Source organism: Myotis yumanensis, unplaced genomic scaffold, assembly GCF_028538775.1.
Source record: "Myotis yumanensis isolate MYYU_CA2020_CCGP unplaced genomic scaffold, mMyoYum1.0.hap1 SCAF_1, whole genome shotgun sequence".
Taxonomy (NCBI): Eukaryota; Metazoa; Chordata; class Mammalia; order Chiroptera; family Vespertilionidae; genus Myotis; species Myotis yumanensis.
Window position 1 is genome coordinate 63,638,313 of NW_027223752.1, and position 25,765 is coordinate 63,664,077.

The window sequence follows — 25,765 nt, forward strand, 5'->3', positions numbered from 1 at the left end:
TGGACATATGTCCTGACCAGGAATCGAACCATGACCTCCTAGTTCATAGGTCGACACTCAAGCACTGAGCCACACCAGTTGGGCTCCACTAATTTAATAGTATTTGATTCGGAATTTGTCAGAGTCTTTAAAAGAGTCTCTAAAAACTTATAAGAGACAGCTATAAATGTTGACTGATAAACATGTATTAATTCAATTCAAGAATCACAGTTGTATTGCTGTTAAGAGATTTTTCTCTAATGGTGAATAATTTCTGTTAAAGTTCTAAAGAAAACTAAGTATAATCTTGTCTAACTTACATGGTAGTTGTATTTTTAGAAAGTTTATTGTAGAATAAACCATGAGAAAGTGCTTTTTGTTTATATGTAAAGCAATATTACTGGGTTTTCACTCATGAGCATCTAGCAGGATAATAGAAAGTTGTGTAGAATGTGGGACAATTCATTTGTGAGTGAGATGGCTGGCATATTGCGTGGTTTGTGGTATCCTTTGGTACTACCCATTAAATGGCCCTCAATTATTGAAATGATCTCTCTGAAAACCTTTCCTAAATATTGAGAATCATTGCTCTAAGTTATCTAAGTTATTTTTCCCCAGTTTTAGTTAATGATGGATTCTTTTCTCCCTCCACCCCCGACATGTCACAATTGCTCTCTTACAAAGTAATTGTTATAGACTTCTTTCAGGAATGCTACTCTAGAGATGTCTTTCCATCTATTTTCTTTATACCCTAAGTCTTAGCCTTTTACTGTTTTCCATTTTTAAAATTATATTCTAAAACTGTTCAGAATCAAAGAGGTATAAATCCGAAAGACTTGCATTTAGAACTGTATAATTAGAATGTGTGAAACATAACTTATTAATTTTGATACTCTAGGTTGGATCCCTGGAACAAGCTATGCTTGATGCTCTTGTAATGGATAGAGTTGCATTTGTAAAACTTCTTATTGAGAATGGAGTAAGCATGCATAAATTCCTTACCATTCCTAGATTGGAAGAACTTTACAACACTGTAAGTATATGTTAAAAATTCTTTTTTAGCTAAGTTTTATCATCTTTGGGAAATGTTGTTTTACCTGAACATATTCGATCCTTTTGATAAAACCTTTAATGTCTTGCTAGACCACATCGAAAAATTACAAGTAGTCAGTATTGATTGGTTATATGCAAGTGGCAAACATTCCTTGTTTCTGGGGATCTTTCTTTTTTTCCGGTGATCATTTGTTGCAGCAAATTTCTTTTGACTCCTTTGCCTAATGAAGAAGTTACACACTGTTTTTTCTTTTCTCCTTTGTGTTTGCACTCATGATTTGACCTTATGGTGTTGCCCTTTTAGCTTACATACTATTTTTTAATATTCTGAAGAGCTCCAGAAAAGTAATTATTTTCATCACAAAGCCTTTCTCATTTCATTTCAGATTTCATGTTACTAACATTGGAGAAGGAAAATACTGCCCTTCTTTTTTATTATTATTATTATTATTTATTGCTTAAAGTATTACAAAGAGTATTACATATGTCTGTCCCCCCCCCCCCCCCCCCCCACAATCCCCTGGCCTCCCCTACCCCCCAGTGTCTTATGTCCATTGGTTATGCTTATATGCATGCATACAAGTCCTTCGGTTGATCTCTAACTCTCCCCTCCTGTCCCCCAACCTTCCCCGGCCTTCCCGCTGTAGTTTGACAGTCTGTTCGAGGCAGCTCTGCCTCTGTATCTATTTTTGTTCATAAGTTTATAATTCATAAGTTTAGAATGACAATCTTAACTAGAACTTCAAAACCTAACCTTAGAGGAAAGTTTTAAAGGTTTTATGTTCCCACTCTTTAGTCCTTAGCGGGTTGAAATCTGAAAGCTCTCTTTTCTCTTTTTGAGATGTAATTGTGACATATTCTGTTTCATCTATATTAAATATTTAGTGTAACAAACTCTCCACCTGTGGGTTGATCAAGGAGGTACTCTAGATTTCATCATTTGGATTCCACCCTCTGCCAATATTCTGAAGAGTCTTTCCATAGTGCTCTCACTCTGTAATCACTGCACCATTATTTTAATCCTTCATCTCATTCAGGGTGGAATCTGGGTGTGGCTGTATTCCTTGCCTGGGGCCTTGGAGGGAGAAGTTATAGCCTCAGGGGAAAATGGCTGCCCAAGTCCTGGGCTCAGGGGTGACTCAGCACTCAATTTGCTGCCACCTCTCCTGGCCCCCCTTCTCTCCCCAGCTTCTCCCCAGATTCCACTCGTCCGCACCTTCTCCCGCTCTTCAGCACAGGTGAGTGTCTGTCTGTATCCGAAATGTCCTATGAACAGGGTTCAGTGAAAACAAACACACAAACGCAGGCCGCAGAAATGGAGAAGTCTCTGTAAGCTCCTCTCTTACCCGCACTGCATGGTCTGGTCAGCACTTCAGGCTGCCCCTTTTAGGCTCAGTCCTCCGTAATTACAGAACCCAGATCTCAAATCCCCCGGCACCAACAGTCCCGCGGATCTCCCTTCCCCAGTCAGGCTGTGCCTGTCCCAAGAGACGCGGCTATGTGCTGCACAGTCTCCCTCTGACCTTCTGGGCTCAGAGGTCTGGCAAACTTTCCTGCTCAGATCCCTGGATTTTACCTTTCCAGGGGAGCTCTCCCCTTCCCAGCTGTAAACTGTCTCACCAACTGAGCATACTTCACCAATTCGGGGTGGGTGTTATTAGTTTCAGCTGCTCACTCCCATTTGCTCCGGGACAACCCCTGGAACGCATCTGCCTATTACACCGCCATCTTGTTTCTCCAATACTGCGCTTATTGCCATTTTTTACCAATATGAATTTAATTGGGTTCGACTTTGAGAACTATAACCAAATCTTAGGTTACGAGCTTTGACTTCTCTGCAAAGCTGTTAGTTTATTTATCACTTTCTACCTGTTTATCACCTCCTTTTCATTCCTAATGTCTTTGGAATTTACAGTCTGTACCACTTTTGTGTTCTAATGTCCTTTTCTAGTCTTTCTTTACATCAGTATTTTAAACTAATTATTCTTATAAGCACATATTTTTACCATATCTTTTTCCAGTTTAAAAGCCTTTGATGCTCTTTTATCCATCTTCTATAATAATAAAAGCATAGTATGCTAATTAGACCAGATGTCCTTCCAGACAACCTTCCAGACTAAGCCGCAGTGGCGGAGGCCGAGGCAGTGTGGCTGCAGCGGCGGCAGGGGCCAAGCCCCTTGCACAAATTTTGTGCATCAGGCCTCTAGTCCTATCTAATAAAGAGGTAATATGCCAATTGACCATCACTCCAACACACAAGATGGCCGCCCCCATGTGGTCAAAGATGTCTGCCCCCATGTGGACACAAGATGGCCGGCAGGGGAGGGCAGTTGTGGGCGAACAGGCTGGCAGGGAGGACAGTTGGAGACGACCCAGATTGGCAGGGGAGGGCAGTTGGGGGTGACCAGGCCGGCAGGGGAGGGGAAGTTAGGGGCAATCAGGCCTGCAAGGGAGCAGTTAGGCATCGGTCATGCTGGCAGGGGAGTGGTTAGGGGGTGATCAGCCTGGCAGCCAGAAGCGGTTAGGGGCAATTAGGCAGGCAGGTAGGTGAGCGGTTGGGAGCCAGCAGTCCGGTGGGATCGGGCCTAAATGGGCAGTCAGCCCTCGAGGGGTCCCAGATTGGAAAGACACCCCCCCGGGCCCCTCCCATGCATGAATTTCGTGCACTGGGCCTCTAGTGTATATAATAAAAGCCTAAGGAACCGTTACGGTAGAATGACCGGTCGTTGTAATGTGCACTGACCACCAGGGGGCAGACACTCTGTGTAGGAGCTGCTCCTGGTGGTTGGTGCCCTGCCACGGCGAGCTCTGCTCAGCCAGAAGCTGGGCTCACAGCTGGCGAGCGCAGCAGCGGTGGCAAGAGCCTCTCCCGCCTCTGCAGCAGTGCTAAGGAGCAGTGAGCCAAGCCGTAAGGGGCCAGCAGGCGGGTGGTAAGGAGCAAGGGGTCCTGGACTGCAAGGGGGATGTCTGTCTGCCAGCTTAGGCGTGATTCCCCCATGGGTCCTGGACTGTGAGAGGGCGCAGGCTGGCCTGAAGGGGACACCCCCACCCCCCCACCCCCAGTGCACATATTTCGTGCACCGGGCCTCTAGTCCTATCTAATAAAGAAGGAATATGCTTATTGACTCTCATGCCGTCGCAAAGATGGCGGCACCCACAGCCAATAAGGAGAGAATATGCTAATTGACTGCCCCCCTCAAAGATGGTGGCACCCACAGCCAGTCCCCTCAATCCCGCTGGGGCTTTGCCGCATGCCTGCCTCTGGAGTCCGCCAGTCCCCCACCCTGTCCGGGACACCCTTCAGGGCAAACCAGCCAGCCCCCCCCCGCCCCCAGGTGCCCAGGGCTGGCCCGAGAGGCAGACAAACCTTGGATGGCGGCTGCCCAGCTGCCCAATGCCAACCGAGGCTCAGGTAACCAGGGCTGGCTGAGGCTTGTGCTGCCTGCAGTGGCAGCAGCAGAAGTGTGATGGGGGCATCACCTTCCCCTGATCGCCTGGTGTCTTCCTGCCCCTGAGGGCTCTCGGACTGTGAGAGGGGGCAGGCCAGGCTGAGGGATCCCACCTCCAGTGCATGAATTTTCATGCACTGGGCCTCTAGTCCTATCTAATAATAGACAAACATGGTAATTGACCGTACCTTCGCTACACCTCCCATTGGCTAATCAGCGCAATATGCAAATTAACCCAACCAAGATGGCGGCCGGCAGCCACACAGCTGAAGCGAACAGGAGGCTTGCTTGCTCCAGTGATGGAGGAAGCCAAGGTTCCCTGCCTGCCACGTCCTGGCTCTGAGCTCTGAAAGCAACAAAGTTTCAATTATAGAAGCTAAACAAACCCCAGATACCTGCTTTCTGCAGGACGTGGCCACAGAGCTGGAGCGAGCAGGAGCCCAGCTCTTAGCTCCAGTGACGGCAACAAAGTTTCAATTATAGAAGGTAAATAAATCCCAGAATAAAAAAAGAAAGAAAGAATTAAAAAAAAAGAAAAAAAGGAGAGGCTTGGAGCTTCAGTCACCGGCCAGTCTGAAAACGGCCCTCAGCCCCTCACCCAGACTGGCTGGGCACCCCAGTGGGGACCCCCACCCTAAAGGGGGTGTGGCCAGCCTGAAAACAGCCATCAGCCCCTCATCCAGGCTGGCCACGCACCCCAGTGGGGATCCCTATCCTGAAGAGGGTGTGACCAGCTGCAAACAGCCATCAGCCCCTCACCCAGGCTGGCCAGGCTCCCCAGCGGGACCCCCACCCTGTCCGGGACACCCTTCAGGGCAAACCAGCCAGCCCCCACCCGTGCACCAGGCCTCTATCCTATATAGTAAAAGGGTAATAAGCAAACTGACCCTAACAGCAGAAAGACTGGGAATGACTGGTCACTATGACACACTGACCACCGGGGGCAGACGCTCAATGCAGGAGCTGCCCTCTGGTGGTCAGTGAGCTCCCACATGGGGGAGCTCTGCTCAGCCACAAGCCAGGCTGATGGCTGCCAGTACAGCAGTGGTGGTGGGAGCCTCTCCAGCCTCCTCAGCAGTGCTAAGGATGTCCGACTGCAGCTTAGGTGTGCTCCCCGCTGGCAAGTGGACACCCGCCGAGGGCTGCCAGAGGGATGTCTGATTGCCAGGTTAGGCCCAATCCCGCGGGGAGCAGGCCTAAGCCAGCAGGTGGTCATCCCCTGAGGGGTCCCAGACTGGGAGAGGGCACAGGCCGGGCTGAGGGCCCCCCCCCCCCCCCCGAGTGCACAAATTTTTGTGCACCAGGCCCCTAGTATATATATAAAAGCCTAAGCGACCATAACAACCAGTCACTATGACATGCACTGACCACCAGGGGGCACATGCTCAATGCAGGAGCTGCCCCTTGGTGGTCAGTGTGCTCCCACGGCCAACCTCCCACAGCCCCTCTCCGTGGCCAAGAAATGGCCCCAATCGGTCCTGATCGGCAGCCAGGCCGAGGAACCCCATCCGTGCACGAATTCATGCACTGGGCCTCTAGTATATAGAATAATACCCAAACCCTTAGCTTGATTTTCAAAGCTCTCCAGTTTTTTGAACATTTGCTCTAGGTATCTCCCTTATTTGACCTTTATATTCTAATCCCATCCCCTTATATTGGGTATTTCAACTACATTGTTCACTTGCAATTCTCCCCTGTCGCCCAGTATAATAAAAAATTTTTTTTTTGTTCTTTACACAGTGCTGGTCTGTGCTTTTCTTTCAACTACTTCCCACTTGCTGGAATTTTATTTATTGTTTAGAACTTGGTGTAAATGCCATGCCATGCCATTGCCTTCATGAAGCCCAATGGCATAGTCAGTTAAATACAATTATATCTTCCCCTATGGATTGTAAATTACCTTTGGATAGGGATTATATCTTTATTTTTTCCTTTAATAGTGTCTAGCACAGTTACATTGAACTTTGTTGGCGTGCTACTGTGTCTCTAGCGAACAGATATAAAAATTAAAAGGATTATTCATTGTGCTGAAGTAAGGTTTATCCCTGAAATATAAAGCAAATATAAAACAATAAAAATAAAAATTGGTCCCATTAGCAAGGCAAGTAATCTTTAATTGTGTAACTCAGTTATTAAGATAATAGTTACTTTCAGCATCAATTATGAAATTTTTAAAGTTTAAGGGATTAATTATAACATGACAAAACAGTGGTTTTCAAACCTCTTGGTATCAGGGTCCTATAGCATAAAAGTTATTGAATAGCCAAAACCGGTTTGGCTCAGTGGATAGAGCGTCGGCTTGCGGACTGAAAGGTCCCAAGTTCGATTCCGGTCAAGGGCATGTACCTGGGTTGCGAGCACATCCCCTGTGGGAGATGTGCGGGAGGCGGCTGATCGATGTTTCTCTCCCATCGATGTTTCTAACTATCTATCTCTCTCCCTTCCTCTCTGTAAAAAATCAATAAAATATATTAAAAAAAAAAAAGTTATTGAATAACTCAAAGAGCTGTTTTTAAAGAGGTTTTATTTATGTAAAGAGGTATGGATATTGAACACATTAGAATAGAAAACCATGCCGAAACCGGTTTGGCTCAGTGGATAGAGTGTCGGCCTGCGGACTGAAAGGCCCCAGGTTCGATTCCGGTCAAGGGCATGTACCTGGGTTGCGGGCACATCCCCAGTGGGGGATGTGCAGGAGGCAGCTAATCGATGATTCTCTCTCATCGATGTTTCTAACTCTCTATCTCTCTCCCTTCCTCTCTGTAAAAAATCAATAAAATATATTTTAAAAAAAAAAGAATATAAAACCAAGAAATGTTTATTACATTTTATATAATAACAATAATAAATCCATTACATGTTAACATTAAAGCATATTTTTCAAGAAACAAAAAGAGAGTAGAATACTTCTATGGTTTCACAAATCTCTTCAATGTCTGTCTTCATGGATGACAGCTGGATTCTCATATTTGCTTTTGAGTTTAATTTTTATGATATCACCCATCAAGAGGCTTCTGGAAATTTTTACTGAACACTGAGAGGAAGAGAATGAGAAAATGCATATGACATCTTAACATGATTCTGAAAATACTTTTGATTTCATGGACCCTCTAAAAGGGTCTTTTGGGGCATTCAGGGGTTCCTGGACCACACTCTGAGAACTGCTGTGTTAAAGTATATTTATTTTTTACTAAGCATTTATATTTCATGAATAAACAATAATGGGTTAAGATAAGATAGAATTCCAAAAATTGTGTTTTTTTGTGATTATAAACTGTTAGAGAAAATACAGTGAAACTTTCTAATACCTAAAAAATATAATATACCTCATATTAACTTAGAAGACATTTATTTTTTTTAATGGGGGAGAATGGGCAGGGAAAACTCAGCTTTTGAGTGGATAGACTAAATATTGTAATAAGACAACAGAGGTAAAATATAGTTTATATTCAATAATGCTATAGTCATCTTTAGATATATAGAATTTGAAAGTCAAGAATAGCAAAGAAAATAATACTGTTTTCAAAAAAATAATAGGTTTATCCAGATATGTATTACCAAGTATATGTGATCAAAATGGAAAAGTAAAAAATTAATAACACAGTAATGGGAGAAAAAAAATCCCATTTGCTATTTCTTTTAGACAATAGATTTAAAATATTGAAAATATGTATCTTTGCTTGTACTGTATAGAATTTAATGCAATAAATTTCAGATGGGTCAGAGCACTGTTTAAAAAGTTTAGAAGAATACATTTTTGGCCCATTTACCTCTCAGTCTTGATGGAGAAGATAAACTCTGGGGTATTTTTTCAAAATAGGATACCATCAAAATAAGATTACTATAAAAATGAAAAGTTTTTAGTCTACTAGTATACATCAGTGGAATTAAGATAATAGGGAAAAGATGACATATTTAAGTGTTAAAAGTTTGTTACCCAAAATACTTGAAGTATTGATTCAACTTGATGGTTAATGGCAGAAATAAGTGCAGAAATTTTAACAATAAAGAGCATGTACACCTCCATTATCAATGAAAGAAATGTAAAGGAACGATATAGTTGTGAAGCTTGTAATGCTTGCATGACTTCTAAAAAATAAAAATAAAAATTACATATTGTTACATAAGTAAAAACATAAGAAAATAATATATGTTGTTTAAGACAAATATAATAATATGAAATGGGTATATCCTTTTTTGCTCCACTTTTGAACAGAACTTAACTAAAAAAATATGTAATTTGTGCAAGTGGGTTCATAAAAGTTCTATATGTAATAAAAAGGGAAGTTGTTTACATTATTTTAGAAGAAAAATAATAGTTTACTCTAATTTTTTCTCCTTAAAGAAACAAGGTCCAACTAATCCAATGCTATTTCATCTTGTTCGAGATGTCAAACAGGTAAGAGACTTTTTTCCCCAAAAAATGTTATTTAAAAAAGTTATACTTTATCTGTTTCCAAAAATCATTTAAATACACCTTAAAAGTATCAATAAAATGACATTTTTTAGAACAAAATAAAGTAAGTACTAAATATGTAATGACAGAAGTAAAGATTTTGCATGATACATCAGAAATCAAGAAAAAGAAAGTTTATGAAATTATAACCGAGTTTCCTGAGCTTCTAATCATCATAAAGTGTGGTGAACTTCATAATGCTCATTGGTCTGTAAAGGAAGATCATTCATAGAATGAATGTATCTTTTTCCTTGTGTTCAGGGAAATTTGTTCCCAGGGCATGTAAAAGACATTGAACAAGAATTTTGAGGGAATCACTAGGTTATGATCATTAATGGCAGATTTTGTCAATAAAAATGCTGAAAAGCATGCTCCTGTGCAAGTGCACTCACTCCCTCTCTTTCACGTACACCAAAAGGTGGCGGGTTCAATTCATGGTCAGGGCACATACCTAGGTTGTAGGTTTGATCTCTGGTCAGAGCCCGTACAGGAGGCAACTGATCAATGTTTCCCTCCCCTCCCCTCAATAAAAACATTCTTGGTGAGGATATAAAAAAAGAATAAAAGTTATGAATATTGAAAAATAAAAGCTGTTTAAATTATTGGTATCCAATAGTTTTTAATTTTCCTTGGTGAAAAAGTATTCACTTAATTGAAATATTTTTAAGTTTCTGAACTAAAACACTTGCTTTCTAGAATTCTTCATTCAAACATTTACTTGCTATTAAGTGAATATACTATTAAAAAGCTGAAAAATAGAGATGTAATTTCCTGTTTTATAACTTATTTAATACTAAACTAGGCCTATCCCATCTGAAGAACCTAGACTTTATTATACTTAAAATAACATTTTATTTCATTTTTTGTATGTGCTTTTCTTTATAGTTTGATTGAAAAGTATTTCATTGCCTTAATAATTCACCCTTTTAAAGTGTATAGTTCAGTGGCTTTTATTATACACCATCACCACAGTCTAATTTTAAAGTATTTCAAATACCCCCAAGAATTCTGCCCCTGCCCAAGGCAACTGTTAATCTACTTCCTTGCTCTATGGATTTGCCTCTTGTAAACATTTCACATTAATTGTTTGTTGTTTAAATAATTAAAACTTTTTTTTCCCCCAGAAACCTTGAGTCATGGGAGAGACCTTTAGTCTAGGGGGGTTTTAGAACACATTTGCATTCTGATTGACTTATGTGGGCTAGCAGAAAGAACTGCAGTTGTTAATTCTTTTTTTTTTTTTTTTTTTTTACATCAGTGGCCCAATTTTTTTTTGGAAAAAAATCCTAAAGTAAAGGCAGTAATTGAGTATTTACTGATTCAAATTAATAAGTTGAGTTTTGTACAAGTTATTTATATAGTTTCACATTATTTTACTTAATTTAAATATTTCCCATTCAAGTGGACTCATACCATAATGGTATTTGTTATATTTTTAAAAACTAAACATCATACATAACATTCTCAATCATAAAGCATATTTTGAGGTTTTAGATATAAAATAAAAATAACCTTATATTTAAGATGAACATTTTTAAATTTTTTAAATTTTAGATTTTAAAAATATAGATATCTAAAATTAAAAATTTCACAGATGAAACCAAGATGTAAAAAAGTATAAGCATTTTTAAAAGTACTAAATTTATGAAATTATAATTAGGGAAGTAGAAAGAATGATGATGGTAAGAGGGTAGAATTGGTTAATATATGTAAGTCATCTGATGATTAAACCCTATTAAGATTATTTAATGAAATTAATCAAATGGTTGGTTCTGAAACAGACAATCTTTCCAAACTTACAAGTGAATTATGTTCCAAGAGTTCATTTACAAATTGCCCTGGGAAAATGAAGATTCAGCTCTAAACAGGATTATAAGTAGTAGCTAAATCCTAGACAAGGCTGTAAAATCTTCTCTAATCTGTAAAATAGCAATAAGATCTTGTTTGAGAAACATTATATTAACTTTTATAGCATTATTTTTACAGGAAAATGATATTTATGATAAGTGTTACAGTGAAAATGGAATAGTTGGTTCTTAGAAGTCCCTTTGCCCCCACCTGTAAAGTATTAGGGTGGTGGAGACCAAACTGTCTCCTGTAAACCATACTTCTGTCCTGAACCACACCTTTTGAGACTTCAAACTTTATAATCCTCTCTCCTTAGAAAAGGAAGAAGAGAAACAAGCTTCTTCCAGCTTTCTGTAACAAGTAAATATGCGTCATTTTAGAGCATCACATGGAATTATTGAGAAATACTATCCTGTCTTTTTAAAACTAATGTTTTGTTTCCAGGGAAATCTTCCGCCAGGATATAAGATCACCCTAATTGATATAGGACTTGTTATTGAATATCTTATGGGAGGAACCTATAGATGCACCTATACTCGGAAACGTTTTCGATTAATATATAATAGTCTTGGTGGAAATAATCGGGTATGTAATGTTTGGGGGGAAGTCTATATATTTGCTTTAAAATTAAATCATACACTTTAAAAGTTTAAAATTACTTACATTAAAATGGTTAAAGTAGCATTGTCTTAAAAATATGAGATTTTGCCCAGCCGGTGTTGCTCAGTGGTTGAGCTTTGACGTATAGACCCAGGAGGTCACAGTTGATTCCCAGAGCACATGCCCAGATTGTGGGCTCAATCCCTAGTAGGAGGTGTGCAGGAGGCAGCCAATTGGTGATTCTCTTTCATCATTGATGTTTCTATCTCTCTCCCTCTCCCTTCCTCTCTCTGATATCAATAAAAACATTTTTTTAAAAATGAGATGTTCAACTAGGTATTTTGAAATTTTTTATAATTGATATCCTAACCAAATCATATTTTTCATGTGTGTGTATAAACACAAACTTATACATAATATAAACTGATTCTTGAATTTTTTAAAGGATATCAGCATATTTAAATCTATAAAAACTAATAAGCTTTCATTTTCAGAGGTCTGGCCGAAATACCTCCAGTGGCACTCCTCAGTTGCGAAAGAGTCATGAATCTTTCGGCAATAGGGCAGACAAAAAGGAAAAAACGAGACATAATCATTTCATTAAAACAGCGCAGCCCTACCGACCAAAGGTATTTTTGTTTAAATATTACACTTTCTGGATTTGGGATTTTGTTCTTTCTAAATTACTGAGTACTGTGAAATAAAAAAAACTCCTTGTTTTAGTAAGAGTTGTCTATTGTTTTTAGATATATCTTTGATTCTTCATTTTCCCATATACAAAAAGATACCCATTGTGAGTTGATTATATAGCAACCCAATTTTTTAAACGTTTTGATAAACGCTTACTGCCTCCTTTTATTCCATTTTTACTTAACAGCATGTAAGACAAAGGTGTTACTGAAACTTCTTTCTTTTAAAAAATTTATTGACTTATTTGTGAGAGAGAAGAAAGGAGAGAGAGAGAGAGGAGAAATAGCATTCATTATTGATTCTTGTATTTGTCCTTACCAGGGATCCATCCAACTTGCAACCTTGGCATATTGGGACCATGATCTAACCAGCTGTGCTACGCAGTCAGGACTGAAACTTCTTTTTCATTAAAATTGTGTTTTATGGACCTGGCCAGTGGTTTAGTTGGTTGGAGCATTATCCTGTACAGCAAAAGGTTGCAGGTTTGATTCCCTGTTGGGGCGAGTACAGGAGGCAACTGATTGATGTTTCTTTCTCTTTCTTTCAAGTCAATAAAAACATATCCTCAAGTGAGGATTAAAAAAACATATTCCAAAATAAAATAAAATTGTGTTTTATCAAGTATTAGTTGAAATATATAGTCCGTTTCTTTAATCTCGAGAAACTTCGTTATAAAAGCATTTTTTGGAAATGCCATTTTTATAAAATGAATTTTGAGCTATAATGAAAATTAAGTGTATAAAATTGATACTGTATAATTTGTACAGTTATATGAAGTTGAAGAATACCATAATAGATTTTATAAAAATTTCCACATGAATATCATGGCCTTTTTATAAGGATCTTTATAATATTTATTTTTTTCCTTGAAGATTGATACAGCTGTGGAAGAAGGAAAGAAGAAAAGAACCAAAGATGAAATTGTAGATATTGATGATCCAGAAACCAAGCGCTTTCCTTATCCACTTAATGAACTGTTAATTTGGGCTTGCCTTATGAAGAGGCAGGTCATGGCCCGATTTTTATGGCAGCATGGTGAAGAATCAATGGCTAAAGCATTAGTTGCCTGTAAGATCTATCGTTCAATGGCCTATGAAGCAAAGCAGAGTGACCTGGTTGATGATACTTCAGAAGAATTGAAACAGTATTCCAAGTAAGTTATATTTACGACTTGGAACATTTAAAAAATACAAAATAGACCTTGTTTAAGTGAAGATTATAATATCATGGATTAAGTGGGGATATAGATGTATAAGATGTATAATTTTATTTGTATACTTAAGAGAAACCCATTTTTAAAAATTTAGAAAGAAACTTGGCTACCTATGCATATGCTAAAGAAGTTACTATTTTGTTTGCAATTTGAGTTAAATAATTCAAGAAAGAAGAAATGCCAGAAGTTAGTTTCATAATTGGATGTACTAATAATTAGATCAGGAAAAGTTCCACTTGGAATGGTAAGGAAAGGAAGGAAGAAAGCAAGGTTTAAGCTGTGTTCTAAGGAGATGAGTTCAGCTGGAAGGGCATTCCAGATGGTGGAACTACATATATAGAAGAATGCAACATTTCACAGAAGTTTTTGTTTACTTAGGGCACTAATGGAATAGTAAGCTGTAAAGGTAGTTTCTAGGAAGCTTTATTATAGAGAATAGGACCTCTTTCTCCCAAAATAGGTTGACTTTAGAAAAGGGTAAGAGTTATTACTGAAAATAATTCAAGCAGGGATCTGATGATTACTTATTGGAGATTTAAGTTTTAGGTGTTTTTCACGATTAGGTTAGTCTGCATTCACATTCCTTTCTACTGGGTACTAACCCTTTTCTACGTTTGAAATAACTATATAGAAAAATTTTAATGAACATTGTTAGTTTGGGTTTCCTGTAGTACTATAGGTTTATTTTCAAGACGAGAGGAAAGTGCTCTAGAGTCACTTTTTTTTTTTTATCCTCACTTGAGAATATGTTTTTTGTGTTTTTTTAAAAATATATTTTATTGATTTTAGAGAGGAAGGGAGAAGGAGAGAGAGAAATATCAATGATGAGAGAGAATCATTGATTGGCTGCCTCCCGCACGCCCCCTACTGGGGATTGAGCCCGCAACCCAGGCATGTGCCCTTGGTCGGAATCGAACCTGGGACCCTTCAGTCCGCAGACCGACGCTCTATCCATTGAGCCAAACCAGCTAGGGCAAGAGAATCTGTTCTTTATTAATTTTAGAGAGAAAGGAAGGAGAGGGAGAGAAACATTGATCAGTTGCCTCCTAAATGTGCTCCAACCAGGCATGGAACCCACAACTTGAGTATATGCCCTGACCAGGAATCACACTCACAGCCCTTTGGTGCATAGGACATATTCCAACCAACTGAGCCATACCAACCAGGGTTGGAGTCACCTTTTTAGTTTTTTTTTTTTTTTTAATATATTTGTATTGATTTCAGAGAGGAAGGGAGAGGGAGAGAGAGATAGAAACATCAGTGATGAGAGAGAATCATTGATTGGCTGCCTCCTGCACGCCCCACACTGGGGATCGAGCCTGCAACCTAGACATGTGCCTTGACCGGAATCGAACCTAGGACCCTTCAGTCCGCAGGCCGACGCTCTATCCATCGAGCCAAACCAGCTAGGGCTTCAGTCTTATTTTTAATGTGACATATTTTAAATACCTTGTGATTTCCACATAGCAGTAGATATCTGAAAACAGAGCTACCATGATTCTATTACCTCACAATTCCCTAATTTTTTTTATTGTTTGTATTGTATGTGTGTGAAAATATTAAAAATTAGAACATGTTATGAATGAATGTAAGAATAGTGGTTAAAAACTACAATTTGGTAAATGAGTATGCTTTACTCTTATCTTTTGATAGTGATTTTGGTCAACTAGCAGTTGAATTACTAGAACAATCCTTCAGACAAGATGAAACCATGGCTATGAAATTGCTCACTTATGAACTGAAAAACTGGAGTAATTCCACCTGCCTTAAGTTAGCAGTTTCTTCAAGACTAAGGCCTTTTGTAGCCCACACCTGTACACAAATGTTGTTATCTGATATGTGGATGGGAAGGCTGAATATGAGGAAAAATTCCTGGTACAAGGTATACCTTAGAAAAAAATTGATATAAAGAATGTGATTAGATTAAAAGAGGGGGAGGGGGAATTAGCCCAGATGTATAGTAAAATGCTTTTATTTATGAGGATGATGGGGGTGGTGGTGTTGGCATTGTATCCAAAGTGACATGAAGTGTCCTTTTCCTTCCTATTGTTCATTCTAAATCCTTTCCAGGTGTGGTGTTTAGTGATTGTTGCCCCTATCTGAGCCAGAAGTATGAGGCCAACAAATCAAAGTATGGCATTTACAGCCCTGAGCAATGATTCCTAAATACTAAAATTCATGACCTATCTATTAACTTAATAATGTGTTACTTTTAATTTATTTGAAGTATATTGGATATGCCTGGGTTTTATATATATATATATATATATATATATATATATATATATATATATATACTTATTTATTAATTTCAGAGAGGAAGGGAGAGGGAGAGAGAGATGGAATCATTGATCAGCTGCCTCCTGCACGCCCCCTACTGGGGATCGAGCCTGCAGCCTGGGCATGTGCCCTTGACTGGGATCAAACCTGGGACCCTTCAGTCCACAGGCCGACACTCTATCCGCTGAGCCAAACCAGCCAGGCAATATGCCTGGTTTTTATGGTCAAGAATGTGGGCTGGTACCTTCAGTTTTATCATTGTGAGAGATATTACTTTAAACTCCCTTTTTGTTATCTTATATCTTAAATAAGGTACAGAAATGTAGAAGGCAGAAATCAGGCAAGTAGTTTAATCATTAACTATTATAAGTAGATAACAAATACTAATCCTCTATCAAAAATAATGGTGAAAGATTAACTAGTAGAAACCCTGATACACAATTCTAATTTCTTTGTGCTTCATAACATACAATTTTATAAATTATGCTTTTTTTTATGGAGGCATAAGCTGAGTGATGATGATGTAACATGGAACACTTGCGAAGAGATTTAGGATAAAATTAAGCACGTAGTAACTTCATAAGGCTTGAATTTTGTTTAAACAAATGTGTTTTCTGAACAGATTGTAATTTGATTTTTTTAAAAGACAAGTCTTTAATCTTAAATATTTTCTACACCATCATATCATAATACTTAAATGTTTTGTTACTCCTTAAAACAATTCAACCTGGGCCTCTTTAAAAATAGTTGTAAGTAGAAATGAAGTTTAAGGTTTATTCCCTATACCACCAGGGGCAAAATGGCTGACTAATAGTAAGGATACTTAATATTTTTTTATTGCTTGTATTATATTCTTGGAAGTTATTAATGTTAAAATGTGAATTTATGTTTCTGAAATTTTTAGGTTATATTAAGCATTTTAGTCCCACCTACCATATTAATGCTGGAATACAAAACTAAGGCTGAAATGTCTCATATTCCACAATCTCAAGATGCCCATCAAATGACAATGGAAGACAGTGAAAACAACTTTCAGAACATCGCAGAAGAGATTCCTATGGTAAGGGGGGAGAATTTTTTTAAGTGACTATAAATTTGTGAATAAATGTGTATGTTTATAAGTATTATTTTTATTTTAGGAAGTATTTAAAGAAGTAAGAATATTGGACAGCAATGAAGGAAAGAGTGAAATGGAGATACAAATAAAATCAAAAAAGCTTCCAATCACACGAAAGTTTTATGCCTTTTATCATGCACCAATTGTAAAATTCTGGTTTAACACGGTATGTTTTTAAATTGTATGAACATAATGATTTTAAAAGACAGGCTTGGTCTAGAGTCCATACTGATCTTGATGTAAATGAATAACTGAAAAGCCATTTTCCATTTAAAAGAACAATAAGTTTGAATTAGTTTTATCCAAACAGCTATCATATAGAATAATAAAAATTAACAAATCTTCGTTCTAATTGGAACTAGTTCTGATTGGAACCAGAAACTTACTGAACAAATATGTGGTAACTATATGCCTTTGTAAGTGGGTAACAGATACTAATTATCTACCCAAAAAATTGGTTAAGATTAATCAAAAGAAACTAATTCAAAATTATAACTGCTTTGTGTTTTAGGGTTTTTGCAGATAATATTAAAATTTTGGAAATAAGCCTTTCTTGCATTATTAATTGATGTTGAAAAGTAATCTAGATAATTCATATAGTTTTATTCATAATCAGCTTTTCTCTTGATTTATGGAGGAATGGATTTTACTGATGGACATGTATGTCCATAGAGGGATAGTCTCATCTGAAGAAACACATGAGACTAACCAGGAATGAGCAAATGAGATTTTACTCTCCTTCCCAGAAAACCTCTTAAGCTTTTTTTGCTTTGCATTGTTTTTGAATTAAATATTTTTTCTACTGACCTTTTTTTGGGGGCGGGGGGGGGAGAGAAACATTGATGTGAGAGTAGAACATTGATCAGCTGCCTCCTGCATACCCTTTACCTGGCATCGAGCCCACAATCTGGGCATGTGCCCTGACTGGAAATGGACCAGCAACCTTTTGGTGTAGGGCATGACCCCCAACCAGCTGAGCCACACTGGCTATGGCTTAAGTTGTTTTTATTTTATTGTTATTTTTATTGTTTTTCATTTTTATCGTCAGACTTGAAGAATTGCGAAAGTATACAAATAGCTTTGTGCTAAGATGAACAGTTGAGAATTTGTTCCTTCAAGCATTGTTTTCCCAACCACACACATGCCCATTAACGTAAGACTAATTGATCACGTTTCCGTTTCAATATGGAAATTTTCTTGCTTCATCTTGTTCAGGTGTTGAAATTGCACATTTGAATTATCTAACATAATCCCCAAATTCTGTCCCCACTAATGAAAAAATGTAGGTATCTTAGTTTGCATTCATGTGAAGGATTAAAATGAACAATCCAGGTGGCTGCAGAAATTTCTCTTTTTATTTATTGCAGCTTACTTCCCTATCCTGCCATAGGGAAATCATCATGTAGCTTATTTTAAGAACAGTAGAGACAAAGATGATTCTTAGCCACAATTGTTCTAGGATCGATGAATCTGGGTTTTCCTCTGAACTTAAATGATTGTTTAGATGTTATTATATATAGACTATCACCTCCCTATCATTTTTTTTTTTTTTTAAGACTATCAAAAGTGGAATTTTCCCATTCCTAGAGCAAATGCTTTTCATATTGGTTTCCATTTCTTGGGATTTCAACCTCAGTGACGAGGAGCTAGTTGTCTTTTCTAGGAATACTATGTTGTTTGTGGAGGGAAGAAGCAGGCAGTACCAGGTGTACTGGTTAATAATGCGGATTTTTTTCAATAGTGGAATTACATACATGTTGATATATATGTGATTTGGTATGTATGCTATTTTGTTGTATTGACAGCAAGCTTCAAAACTTTATATGTCAAGTTTTCTGGAGATGTTAATATCATAGATATTTTTACACTTAAAAATGTCGAATTTCATGCCAAAAAAAGAGCATTTGCGGGAAGTTTTAATTCATTACTTTATTTTGAAGAAAAATGCTGCTGAAAGTTATCGTACACCTCGGGAAGCTTATGGTGAACATGCTCCATCTCAAGATACTTATCAACTCGGGTTTAAACGCTTTAAAAGTGATTTCCGTGTGAAAGACAAAGAACGTCCAGGTCAACCAATAAAGTTTGAAGACCAACAATTACAAGCATTATTGGATCAAGATGCATGTCAAATTCAAAAACAACTTGCAGAAAGATTAAACGTTGCCCAGCAAACAATTTCTGATCATTTACAAGCAATGGGAAAGATTTTAAAGGAAGGAAAATGGGTGCCACATCAGCTGAACGAAAGACATGGAAAACGGAAAAGTCATCAGTAAAATGTTTCAACGGCACGAAAGAAAGTCTTTTTTGCATCGAATTGTGACCTGCGATGAAAAGTGGATTTATTTTGAGAATCCCAAATGCGCAGAATCATGGGTTGATCCAGGTCAACCATCAACGTTGACTGCAAGGCCAAATGGCTTTGGAAAGGAAATACTGCTCTGCGTTTGGTGGGATCAGGAAGGTGTGGTGTATTATGAGCTTCTAAAACCAGGTGAAACTTAATACTGATCGCTACCGACAACAAATAATCAATTTGAACCATGCTTTGATCGTGAAACAACCAGAATGTGCCAGAAGACACGGGAAAGTAATTTTGCTTCATGATGATGCACCATCACACACTTCAAAACCAGTTAAAGACACGTTAAAAGATCTGCCCTGGGAAGTATTAACCCACCTGCCGTATTCACCACACCTTGCTCCTTCAGGTTACCACTTGTTCCGATCGATGGCACACTCACTTTCTGAGCAGCACTTCAAAACATACGAAGTAGTGGAAAATTGGATCCCTGAATGGTTTGCCTCAAAACAAGAAAAGTTCTACTGGAACGGTATCCACAAAATACCTAAAAGATGGGGCAAATGTGTAGCTAGCGTTGGACATTACTTTGAATAAGGCACTTTTGATGTTTCTCTTGAAATTATCGTGTTTTCTTTGATTACAAAATCCGCCATTATTAACTGGTACACCTGGTATGTATTTCTTGATGATGATGGTGAAGTTCTTTAGTAAATTTAATATATTATGATGCTTTAGGTATATTATAAGTTAAATGGAATTATGTAGGCTAAGCTGAGAACATAAACGTTGGTATTATAAAATTCTTCCTATGGCAGTGGTTCTCAACCTTCCTAATGCCGCGACCCTTTAATACAGTTCCTCATGTTGTGGTGACCCCCCAACCATAAAATTATTTTCATTGCTACTTCATAACTGTAATTTTGCTACTGTTATGAATCATAATGTAAATATCTGATATGCAGGATGTATTTTCATTGTTACAAATTGAACATAATTAAAGCATAGTGATTAATCACAAAAACAATATGTAATTATATATGTGTTTTCCGATGATCTTGGGTGACTCCTGTGAAAGGGTCATTCGACCCCCAAAAGGGTTGCAACCCACAAGTTGAGAACCACTATCCAATGGGAAGTACTAAAAAGCCAACTAAGTTTTAGAACAACACATACTTTGAAGATCATTTATATTTTGATTAATAAATGCAATGTCTGCACTGAAGAATTACTTCTAAAACTATTTTAATGATTAAAGCTGGGAGGTAGTTCACAAGAGTTCATTTAGTCTCTTTTTTTGTGTATTGAAAATTTTCAGAGTAAAATATTTATTTTGTAATTAATTTTATTCATATCTTGTATTTTCTTTTTTATTAGTTGGCTTACTTAGGATTTCTGATGCTTTATACATTTGTGGTTCTTGTACAAATGGAACAATTACCTTCAGTTCAAGAATGGATTGTTATTGCTTATATTTTTACCTATGCTATTGAGAAAGTCCGTGCGGTATGTCTTTAGTTTTTCCTACCAGTAACTTACTGTATATTTGGAGAATCTTTTGTTTTGTTTTGGGAATGTATATGGGTATGTGTATGATAATTTAAGTGATGACTTTATAGGTGAGTGACTTTATAGTGGACCATGTTTATTTTTGCTGTTATAAAAATCATGACAAAAGAATAGAGATCCTACCCTGGCTGGGTCACTCAGTTGGTAAGAGCATTGTCCCCAAACACCAAGGTTGTGGATTCAATCTCCCATCAAGGCAAGAATCAACCAATGATTATAAGTGGAAGAACAAATTGATGTTTCTCTCTCTCAAAATCAAATTTAAAAAATCTATATATATATAAAAGGCTAAGTGACTGTCCAACTGGCTGGTACATATGATGTGCACTGACTACCAGGGAGCAGACTGCTCAATGCCCAAGCTGCTGAGCTGTGGTGACTGGAAAGCAGTGGTTCTCAGATGACCCACCCTGGAACCAGAGAGGAGGGAGCCCGATTCCAGGGTGCTTCACCTGAGAACCACCCTCTTGCAATCTGCAACCCCTTGGGGAATGTCAGAGAGCCGATTTGGGCCCGATCCCCTTTGGCCAGCCCAAGGGACTCCACCTGCCAGAGGGAACCCGCTCACTCCGCAGACACCCTTCGAGCTGTGGCCAGTTGGGGAGGGACGGTGAGAGGTTGGCTCCAGGGTGTGTCTGGCTGATCTTGCCAAGTCCCACCTCACCAGCCACCTTCTAATTAACTTCCTTTCAATGTGCATGAATCAGTGCACCGAGGCACTAGTTACTTATAAAAGAATAGAGATCAGTATGTTGTTTGCCACAAATTACAGACAATGATTTATCTCAGGGACATAACCTGTTTTTGCTTACATATTTTCTGAACATATAAATATACTCTCTCTGCCACTCTTCCAAAAGAATTAATTATACGTATAGCCAGTTATATATATAGGTTATATATAGGTATATAAGTTAGATATAGGTTCTTATCTTGCACTGCCCTCTTAAGTGTACTCTATTGCCCATTGAATTATCATACAGATTTAGATCCTATGTCTATAAAAGTTTTAAATTTTAATTGTAAATTTTTAATATCCTGATATGGAGGGAAAATGCTTTTGTACTTTCAATTCAAACTCATAACTACATAAGTTGTTTTATAACACATTTACTTAATAATTTCTGAATTATTTTATGTCTATGCTTACATTTAGAGAATACATGAAATTGCAAAAATAAATGAAGGGCATGGTACTGCTCTACCACTTGGGTATCATAGGAATTTATCTTATTAAATAGCTTACTATGCATTTTAAATTTCTCTAGGTATTATGATTCATATGTTTATAAATCTGTTGTTTTACCAACTTGTTTGAAGAAATTAGGTTGTTAAATAATAAAAGCAAGTTTCAAAGAATTCTTCTAAATATCCTATGTAATAAAAGCCTAATATGCTAAGTGTTCGGTTGGCTGTTCAACCAATCAAAGCATAATATGCTAATGATATGCTAAGGCCACTCAACCACTCGCTATGATGTGCACTGACCACGAGGCGGCAGACAGTCAACCAATCGCTATGACGTGCACTGACCACCAGGGGGCAGATGCTCCAACTGGTAGGTTAGCTTGCTGCTGGGTTCCAGCCAATCGGGACTGAGTGAGATGGGCCGGACACACCCTGGAGCCCTCCTGCGGTCCCTCCCCACCTGGGCAACCTCCTGCGTCCCTCCCCGGCTCCAATCATGCTCCAGTGGGGTCCCTCGGCCTGCCCTGCACCCTCTCACAATTCAGGACCCCTCGGGGGATGTCAGAGAGCCGGTTTCTGCCCGATCCCGCAGGCCAAGCCAAGGGACCCCACTGTTGCATGAATTCGTGCACTGGGCCTCTAGTACCAGTACATATATAAAACATTTCTACAAGGATTCATTATATAGTATAGGCATACCTTAGAGATATGATTCCAGCCCACTCTAATAAAGCAGGTCTGTCACTGAAACGAGTCATAATCTTTTTACTGGTGAAGGGTCTTGCCCTCAATTTGTGAAATAGGCAACACCTTTAAAGCCAGTGAAGCAAAGTACAATGAAATGAGCTATGCCTGTAATAAAAGTATTTGTCTCTAATGGAGAAAGGACTTAACTGGCTAAGGCAGAAAAGTGGAAGGGAGACTTTTCAGTATTTACTTTATGATTTTGAAGATGTAAATGTGTTACCATTTCACACAAAATTTTTTTAAATTTTTATATTCAGGAAAGAAATAAGTACAGCTACTTAAAACCAGAGAGTTGTTTACTTTCTGTAAATAAAGCGCCTTTGAGACATCTTACCAGGCTATCCTAGTATTATTTCATTGAAATACAAAACAACTTTTCAAAAGCATCTCACATTCCAATTTAGAAAACTATGGTCCAGTCCAAGATTTTCAGCATCTTATTTAATCGAGCAAGTCATTTGTGGTGGTTGTTTAATGTGGGGTTTTTTCTATATACAAAATTAGGATAAGAAGTATCTGTCTCGGATATCTTACTGAATTGTTTTGGTGATCATATGCATCATCAAAAGCCAAGAAAATAAAAAATACTTTGAAATACCAAAATATATGTAAAAATCTACTGTAATGTTATAAATGAATGTTATATTTTTTAATAGGAAGAAACTGATTAAACTTTTTTTTTAATCTTTAGATCTTTATGTCTGAAGCTGGAAAAATAAGCCAGAAGATTAAAGTGTGGTTTAGTGATTACTTCAATATCAGTGATACAATTGCCATAATTTCTTTCTTCATTGGATTTGGACTAAGATATGGAGCAAAATGGAACTTTGAGGAAGGATATAAAAATCATGTTTTTGTGGCTGGAAGATTAATTTACTGTCTTAACATAATATTTTGGTATGTGCGTTTGCTAGATTTTCTAGCTGTAAATCAACAGGCAGGACCTTATGTAATGATGATTGGAAAAATGGTAAGTTGAGAGGTATCTGATAATCATATCAGTTTATCAATATTGTTTCTTAAAATCATAAAAATGTTAACATAGCTTTACTTGAACCAGAGAATGTTATTTCATGTGTATTTGCTTTGTACTCCAAATCAGCCATTCCTAAGGGTATTAACTTTTGAAGAGAATATATTTGTTTTAAATATATTTTATTGATTTTTTTACAGAGAGGAAGGGAGAGGGATAGAGAGTTAGAAACATCGATGAGAGAGAAACATAGATCAGCTGCCTCCTGCCCACAAACAAGGTACATGCCCTTAGACCGGAATCGAACCTGGGACCTTTCAGTCCGCAGGCCGGCGTTCTAGCCACTGAGCCAAACTGGTTAGGGCTGAAGAGAATATTTTTATGTATATTGTTGAAGGGGTGGGAAACAGATTTATTTTGAAATGCCTTCGTTTTTAAATGCTATTTGCTATGGAATATTTGAAATTGGAATTTGTTATTTCCTATCTGAATTTCTTTTTATCCTTACTGTTGTTACCCTAAACCAGGGGTGGGGAACCTTTTTTCTGGATATTTATGACATCGTTCATGGGCCATACAAAATTATCAACTTAAAAATTCGCCTGCTTAAAAATATGATCAGATGTTTAATTAACTCCTAATTTCTTGGCAGGACCAGACCAAATAATTTTTCAGGCCTTATGTGGTCCATGGGCCAGATGCTATCCATCCCTGCCCTAAGCCAATCTATCATCTTCTTGTACCTTCAGCAGTCTAGTGATCTGTTTATTCACAACCACTCTGGTTTATCTTCAATCTACATTATAGCTGGAGTAATTGTTTCAAAATATAAATCTGAATGTCACTTCCCTTTTTAAAAAAATCTAATGGTTTTGCATTGCCCTTTTTTTTAAAAAATATATTTTATTGATTTTTTACAGAGAGGAAGGGAGAAGGATAGAGAGTTAGAAACATCGATGAGAGAGAAACATCGATCAGCTGCCTCCTGCACACCCCCTACTGGGGATGTGCCCGCAACCAAGGTACATGCCCTTGACCGGAATCAAACCTGGGACCCTTCAGTCCGCAGGCTGATGCTCTTTCCACTGAGCCAAACTGGTCAGGGCTTGCATTGCTCTTAGAGATCAATATTCTTAGTGAAACTCTTAAGTCCTACCCAGTTTGCTTTTCTTTCTATCTGTGCTCTATTCAAACATGTCTTCCTATATGTTCTTTAACATAGCCCCTATCAGAGAACCATAGCTCATGTTCTTTCTACCTGGTGTGATCACCCTCATCTATACTCATGCCCTTAGCCTTTTTGACTAATTAACTTAGGTTTATACTTCAGTTCTCAGCTGCAAAATGATTTTTTTTCCAGGGGAGCTTTTTTGATTTCTTCCAGCTGGATCAAGTTTATTTGCTGTATAGTTTTATGGGACCCTTGTTTCTTTCCTTCAGAACATTAATGTCTAACTGTATTTTAAATCCTAATCTTGCTGGGTTATTTATACTTTCCTCTAGGCCAGTGGTTCTCAACCTTCATAATGCCGCAACCCTTTAATACAGTTCCTCATGTTTTGGTGACCCCTAACCATAAAATTATTTTCGTTGCTACTTCATAACTGTAATTTTGCTACTGTTATGAATCGTAATGTAAATATCTGATATGCTAAATGTGTTTTTTGATGGTCACGACCCACAGGTTGAGAACTACTGCTCTAGGCTATAAACTTTGGAGTAGGAACTTTGTCTCATTTTGGTCACCTTTATATCTCTGCAACTTATCACAGTGTCTGTCACATAGTAGGTTCTCCATAATACATAGTTGTTGGTTGGATGGATAAAGCCATTTAAAATAGAAAAAAGACAAAGCATAAAAATGCTTAACATTCATTTTAATAGGTTGATCCTTAAAATTTTTCTATATGAAATTATAAATTTAAACTAATTATTACCAAGTAGTTTTTAATGTTTCTTATATTCTCACTGATACCTAAGAAATGCAGTAAGTATTAGGATATTGCCTCTGAAACCATGTCTCTCTTTTTTTGACTTTACCAGTCCTGTAGTTGTTTTTAATAATTGTGTAATCTAGCTTGAGGAGCCTGTCCCACTTAAAGTATTTTAGAAAATCAGGAAATGTTAGTAAGCTATCAATGAGGCCTATTGATTAAATTGATGGGTAGGGAATATAGGGATTCATGGAAAGAGATTAATCTGTGGAGGCATTTAATAAATTAATGGGATGTGACCTATTCTTTGAAAGCTTAAGAGAAGATATGAGTAAAAAAGAATATCATGACTGGAGCTTCTTTT

General features: G+C 37.8%; 1 protein-coding gene across 4 annotated transcripts in view; it reads left to right on the forward strand.

The window, feature by feature from the left end:
- TRPM7 (transient receptor potential cation channel subfamily M member 7) overlaps nt 1-25,765 on the forward strand; it is a 123,227-nt gene that overhangs the window by 54,048 nt on the left and 43,414 nt on the right. The window contains exons 12-21 of one of the 4 annotated variants that reach the window (XM_070422982.1): nt 878-1,012; nt 8,827-8,880; nt 11,230-11,370; nt 11,880-12,014; nt 12,948-13,228; nt 14,942-15,170; nt 16,473-16,628; nt 16,708-16,851; nt 20,368-20,496; nt 23,186-23,464. In XM_070422982.1, coding sequence (XP_070279083.1) covers nt 878-1,012; nt 8,827-8,880; nt 11,230-11,370; nt 11,880-12,014; nt 12,948-13,228; nt 14,942-15,170; nt 16,473-16,628; nt 16,708-16,851; nt 20,368-20,496; nt 23,186-23,464 — 1,683 coding nt within the window. The remainder of the gene's footprint in view (nt 1-877; nt 1,013-8,826; nt 8,881-11,229; nt 11,371-11,879; nt 12,015-12,947; nt 13,229-14,941; nt 15,171-16,472; nt 16,629-16,707; nt 16,852-20,367; nt 20,497-23,185; nt 23,465-25,765) is intronic. The other 3 variants (XM_070422992.1, XM_070423002.1, XM_070423012.1) reach the window with 3 other exon arrangements.